The sequence below is a fragment of the Eimeria necatrix genome, genomic scaffold (assembly GCF_000499385.1).
Source record: "Eimeria necatrix Houghton genomic scaffold, Enh_scaff1525, whole genome shotgun sequence".
In the NCBI taxonomy this organism is placed as follows: Eukaryota; Apicomplexa; class Conoidasida; order Eucoccidiorida; family Eimeriidae; genus Eimeria; species Eimeria necatrix.
In genome coordinates, this window is record NW_013652233.1 from 1 (window position 1) to 6,504 (window position 6,504).

Genomic DNA, 6,504 nt, shown 5'->3' on the forward strand with positions numbered 1-6,504 from the left:
CAGCAGCAGCAGCAGCAGCAGCAGCAGCAGCAGCAGCAGCAGCAGCAGCAGCAGCAGCAGCGGCGTGCAAATGTACGCGGACTGGCTGCGGCGGAAGCTGCGCAGCCACGAGACAGAGCCCTCCTGCGCAGCCAACGGCAGCACTCGATTTCTGAGTCTTTTATGCCGGGCTGATCTTTGTGGGGTTTCTTTTCAGAAATCTTTTTCAGAAAAATCTTTTTTTAAAAACTCTTTTTCCCAAAACTTTCCCGAAATCTTTCTCGAAGAATTCCACGATTATATTCGCCTCCATCTGCAGCACTGGCGGGTGGTTTACGACCCGGAAGTGTGTCCTTTGTTGGCCCTTTGTCGCGCGCCGCAGGCGAGTCCTGCTGCTGCTGCTGCTGCTGCTGCTGCTGCTGCTGCTGCTGCTGCTGCAGCAGCAGCAGCAAGGGCGGCGGCGGCGGCGGACGCTGCGAAGAACGGCAGGGACAGGGAGAGGCTGCAGCACCGCGCACGCGAGCCGCACGCGGACTCCCCTGCTGCTGCTGCTGCTGCTGCTGCTGCTGCTGCTGCAGCAGCAGCAGAGGAGGAGGAGGCTGCTGCTGCAGCGGCGAAGGGGGTGCGGCTCATGATCCCGCTGCAGCAGCAGCCAAGGCACTTGTGGCCGAGCGCCGCGCGGCTGGCGGCGTACTGCGAAAAGGAGGAGAAAGTTGCTGCTGCTGCTGCTGCTGCTGCTGCTGCTGCTGCTGCGGGCGCGGCCGTGAGCGACGCTGCAGCAGCAGCAGCAGCAGAACTCCGCGTCGTGCTGCTGCTGGGAGCTGTCCACATTGTTGCGCACTGCAGCAGCAACGAAACTATTCAAGGAAAAGGCAGAAGTGATGCTGCTGCTGAAACTGCTTTCACGCAAGCTGCTGCTGCTGCTGCTGCTGCTGACATTTGGCTGCTGCTGCGGCACTTCGTCGGCACCCCCGCAGAACGCTACGCCAGGCCGCAGTAGCAGCAACTCTTTTATCATTTATTTATTTATTTATTTATTTATTTATTTATTTATTTATTTATTTATTTATTATTTATTTATTTATTTATTTATTTATTTATTTGTTTGTTTGTTTGTTGTTTAGTTTGGTGTTGTTCTGCATTATTGGCACTTGTCTGCTGTTCAATTTGCTTTTTTGGCTTTGCAGCTGCTGCGCCGTGCTGCTGCAGCTGCTGCTGCAGCTGCTGCTGCTGCTGCTGCAGCTGCTGCTGCAGTGCGCCTGTCTGCTGCTGCTGCAGCTGCAGCAGCAGCTGCTGCAATGTGCATATCTGCCGCAGCAGCAGCTGCTGCTGCTGCATGCCTGTCTGCTGCTGCAGCGTTCCTATCTGCTGCTGCTGCAGCGCAGCTACCTGCTGCTGCAGCAAAGAATAAATAAGTTGCTTCCTAATATATTTATTTGAATTATAAAAACAAAAAAGTAAATCTCAAAAGTACAACAAAAGCAGCAAATGCTCAAGTTGCGTTCGGGTGTATGGACAGCACTTGCAGTCGATAATTCGATAACCTGCTTCTGTTGCAGCAGCTGCTGCAGCAGCAGCTGCTGCTGCTGCAGCTGCTGCTGCTGCAGCTGCTGCTGCTGCTGCAGCAGGGGCTGCTGCTGTTAAGCTGGTAGTGGCAGCAGCTGCAGCAGCAGTTGCTGCTACCACCGCTGCTGTACTCGCTGCACCAGCTGCTGCTTCTGCTGCAGTGGTGATCTGGGCGGCTGCAGCTGCCGCTGCTGCACCTACTGCTGGTGCTGCTGCTGCTGCTGCTGCTGCTGCTGTTGCTGCTGCTGCTGCTGCTGCTGCTGCGGGTCGGCTGTTGGCTTGAACGTCCTGCAGCCAAAGCAAACAGACTGACCGCGGATTGCTTCAGCAACAGCAGCAACAGCAGCAACACCAGAAACAGCAGCAGCAGCAGCAGCAGCAGCAGCAGCAACAGCAGCAGCATGCAAATAAGAATATCAACATAGACAAATATATTTAAAATTTTGCAATTATATTTATAAATATATTTGCAATTATAATTAAAACTACATTTAAATTTATAATTACATTTTAAAATTTATTTCAAATATTTCCAATTGCATTTAAAATTATATTTAAAGTTGCTTTTTTAGTGATATTCATAATTGCATTTAAAATTAAAAATTATAAATATATTTGAACTACAATTATAATTATAATTATAATTGCATTTATAATTATAATTATAATTATAATTATAATTATAATTATAATTATAATTATAATTATAATTGCATTTATAATTATAGTTTTAATTGTAATTGCACTTATAATTTATAATTATAATTGTAATTATAATTATAGTTATAATTGCATTTATAATTATAGTTTTAATTGTAATTGCATTTATAATGTATAATTATAATTGTAATTATAATTGCATTTATAATTATAATCATAATTGTAATTGCATTCACAATTTATAATTATAATTATAATTATAATTATAATTATAATTATAATTATAATTACAATTATAATTATAATTATAATTGCATTTACAATTTATAATTATAATTGTAATTGCATTTATAATTTATAATTATAATTGTAATTTATAATTATAAATATAATTGTAATTATATTTATAATTATAATTATAATTTATAAATATAATTTATAAATATAATTACAATTTATAAGTGTTTATAATTACAATTACAAGTATAGTTATAAATGTAATAAAACTTATAATTCTAATCTTGATTATATTTATAATTTATAATTATAATTATATAATTAAAATCACATAATTAGAATTAGCATAACTATATTTTAAATTTAAAAATATAATTAAATAATTATAATTATATAATTAGAGTTTTAATTGTAATTATAATTTCAAATTAAAAAATAAAAAACAAATTAATTAAAAAACTTGCCAAGCAGCAGTTACGCAAAGAGGAGACGAAGGAAAGCCAGGGGAAACAAAAGGGCCCTCCTGCAAATTAGTGCTGCTGCTGCTGCTGCTGCTGCTGCTGCTGCTGCTGCTGCTGTTGCTGCTGCTGCTGCTGCTGCTGCTGCCCACTTGGGGCGGGGAGTCGAAGTAGCAGCCACCACTGAAGGTCTGCTGCTGCAGGCAGCCAGGGGCCCTATGCTCATCGAAAGAGACAAAATGCTGCTGCTGCTGCTGCGGTTGCTGCTGCTGCTGCTGCAGCAGCAGCAGCGGGTGCTGCTGCGGCGTGGGAAGATGCGGGCTCACCACCTGCTGCAGTGGAACCAGCTGCTGCAGCTGCTGCTGCTGCTGCTGCTGCGGCAGCAGCACACAAAATGGAGTGGGGGGAGGCAGCACTGGCAAAGGCAAAGAGACTGGGTGCTGCTGCTGCAGCTGCAACTGCTGCTGCAGCTGCTGCTGCTGCCACGGGGCTGCAGCAGCAGCAGCAGCAGCGCCTGCTCCAGCAGGCGCGTAGCAGCCACCTGGCGGCAGCAGCAGCTGGGGTGCTGCTGCTGCAGTTTGCTTTTCTGCGAGAGCTTGCTGCAGCAGCAGCAGCTGCTGCTGCATGCACACAAGGGCGGCGTGCTGCTGCTGCAGCAGCAACGCCAACTGCTGCGGTGAGTCTGAAGGCAGCAGGCCACAGCCAGGGGCTGCTGCTATTGCTGCTGCTGCTGATGGTGCTGCTGCTGCTGCTGCTGCTGCTGCTGTGGGCACTGCAGCGGCAGCACGAAGATCCAAGGAACTTCCTGTCTCTGCTGCTGCAGCAGCAATAGCAGCAGCAGCAGGATCTGCTGCAGCCGGCGTTGCAGTCATCAATTGCTGCTGCTGCAGCACAGCAGGCAGCTTATAGCTGAAGGGAAACTTTAAGCATTAAAGCTAGGGCCCACAGCAGCAGCAGCAGCAGCAGCAGCAACAGCAGCAACAGCAACAGCAGCAACAGCAGCAACCGCAGCAACAGCAGCAATACAGCAACAATAGCAGCAGAAGTACTGCAGCAACAACAAAAACAACCGCAGCAGCAGCAGCAGCAACAACAACCACAGCAGCAGCAAAGGCAGGAGCAGCAACAAAACTGAAACGGACTAACCTCTGTTGTCTGGTCGGCAGTTCCCGCTTGCTTTTGCTGCTGCTGCTGCTGCTGCTGCTTCTCCTGCTGCTGCAGCTCCTGTTGCTTCTGCTGCTGTGCCTGTCTCGCATTTTCCTCCTGCTGCAGGTCTGTTTGCTGCTGCTGCTGCGGCTGCTGCTGCTGCTGCTGCTGCTGCTCCTGGTAGTGCCTTAAGGAAAGCGGCGGCTGTGCTGTTTCTGGGTCTGCGCTTAGAAGCTGTTGCTGCAGCTGCAGCTGCTGCTGCTGCTGCTGCTGCTGCTGCTGCTGCTGCTGCAGGTTGTCCCCCCCAATGGCATCAAAGCAGCAGCAGCTTTCAGGTGTCGGGCTCCTCTTGTGTCTGGCGCCGCTGCCGTTGCAAATGCTGCAGCTGCTGCAGCTGCTGCTGCTGCTGCAGCTGCTGCTGCCAATGCTGCTTCTGCTGCTGCTGCTGCTGCTGCTAGGGGGAGGTGCTGTTGGTGCTGCCAGACAAACCGCAGGCGAGGACTGCACTGCACCTCCTGGGTTTGCTGCAGCAGCAGCAGCAGCAGCAGCAGCAGCTTCCGGCTGTTCTGCTGCTGCTGCTGCTGCTGCTGCTGCATCATGGGTAGGTGAGGGGGAGCAGCAGCTCCAAGATGCATGCGCTGGAGCTAAGGCTTTCCTCCATCTTGCTGCTGCAGTTCCCTTTCGTTTGCTGCAGTACTTGCTGCTTCTATTCTTGCTGCTGCTGCTGCTGTTGCTGGTCCTGATGCTGTTGTCGCTGCCGCTGCCGCTGCTACTGCTGCTGCTGCTGCTGCTGCTCATCCTGTTGCTGCGCCTCTGGCGGCCTTTGCAGAGTTTGCTGCTGCAGCAGCTTAATGAAGCCACGCTGCTGCTATCAGCAGCAGCAGCAGCAGAGTCTGAACTACCAGCAGCAGCAGCAGCAGCAGCAGCAGGACCTCGGTTGCGCAGTGCCGCAGCACCTTCTTGGTCCTGCTGCTGCAGGCAGCAAGCTCCCTGCTGCTGCTGCTGCTGCTCTTGCTGCTGCTCACTTTCCGCAGCCCCGTGGCGCACTCGAGTCGGGCTGCAGCAGCAGGCGGCCTCTGTCTGCTGCAGCAGCAGCAGCTGCTGCTGCTGCTGCGGCTGCTGCTGCGGACCCTCTCGACAGCAGCCAGGTCGCTGTTGTTTCTGCTGCTGCTGCTGCTGCTGCTGCTGCTGCTGCGGTTCTGCAGCAGCAGCAAATGGAAGGCTGCTGCTGGGATGTACTTGCACTTTTTCAGAGCCCAAGAGACTCAGAGCTGGAGGAGAAAGAGCTTCTTCTGCTGCTCCGCAAGGAAGCAGCAGCAGCAACCGGCAGCCGCAGCGGGGGCAGCAGCGGCGCCTCCAGTTCTTCTTCGCTGCCGTCGCTGTCATCTCCGGACTCATCCTGCAGCACATCTCCCTCAGGCATTTCTGCTGCTGCTGCTGCTGCTGCTGCTGTTGCTGCTGCTGCTGCTGCTGGTGCTACCGGGGCTCCTGCAGGAGAAGCAACGGCAGCAGCAGTTTCCGAGGAAATGACGCAGGAAGGGACGCTGTGCTGCTGCTGCTGCTGCTGCTGCTGCTGCTGCTGCTGGTTGCTGGCAGCAGCAGCAGCAGACGCTGCTGCTGCTGCTGCAGCAGAGGCGTCCTCGTGAGAAGCTGCTGAATAGAAACGCTCCGAATCCTGCTGCTGCTGCTGCTGCTGCTGCTGCTGTGCGAGGCCGTGCATTTCTCTGTGCTGCTGCAGCTGCTGCTCAACCCGCTGCTGCTGGCACCACAGCAGCTGCAGTTGCTGCTGCAGCAGCTCTTGCTGCTGCAGCCGCTGCAGGTGCAGCAGCTGCATGTTTTGGTAGTCATTCTTCTCTTTCTGCTGCTGCTGCTGCTGGTCGTTTGGTGTGTCTGCAAGGGTCTCTTGGTGCAGCAGCTGCAGCAGCAGTTGCTGCTGCTGCTGCAGCTGTCGCTGCTGCTGCTTCAGCAGCAGCAGCTGCTGCTGCAGCTGCGGTTCTGCTGGCAGCAAATCCTGCGGCTCTAAAGGCTTGTTGATCAGCTGGGGCACCAGTCGCACCTGAAAGAAGAAAGAGTTTAGCTTCTAGGGTTTAGGGTTTAGGGTTTAGGGTTTAGGGTTTAGCACCTGTGGCCGCAAGGCCTGCTCCTAAACTGCATCCTTCCTGCTCGCCACTTAGCGCTCGCCGCCATATCCCCCGATTTAGGGTTTAGGGTTTAGGGTTTAGGGTTTAGTGCGAATTCAGCATTAAGCGTCTCGAGTTGCCTGTGGAGCCGCTCGGGTCCCGCCCCCCGCGCGGACGCCCAGAGGCCAGGGCCTAGGGCCTAGGGTTTAGGGTTTAGGGTTTAGGGTTTAGGGTTTACGGCGTGGAGGAGGTCGTGGTTGGAGTGGGCCCTGCGGACTATGGGCTGCCACGCGTTGCTGCTGAGGGTTATGTTCCAGGGACAAACACTTTTCACGAAG

At 51.6% G+C, this 6,504-nt stretch overlaps 2 protein-coding genes across 2 annotated transcripts; one reads left to right on the top strand and one right to left on the bottom strand.

The window, feature by feature from the left end:
- Window position 1: 1 nt before the first annotated feature.
- ENH_00016390 (hypothetical protein, conserved) lies at window positions 2–979 on the top strand (the record flags this gene model as incomplete). Its single annotated transcript, XM_013579193.1, has 2 exons — window positions 2–72; window positions 197–979. Coding segments are annotated over 2 exons (854 nt in total), but the record flags the coding sequence as incomplete, so codon positions are not given.
- Window positions 980–1,141: 162 nt separating this feature from the next.
- Window positions 1,142–6,504, bottom strand: ENH_00016400 (hypothetical protein, conserved; the record flags this gene model as incomplete). The annotated part of the gene is made up of 6 exons (XM_013579194.1): window positions 1,142–1,374; window positions 1,524–1,833; window positions 2,921–3,784; window positions 4,047–5,237; window positions 5,371–6,102; window positions 6,405–6,504. Coding segments are annotated over 6 exons (3,430 nt in total), but the record flags the coding sequence as incomplete, so codon positions are not given.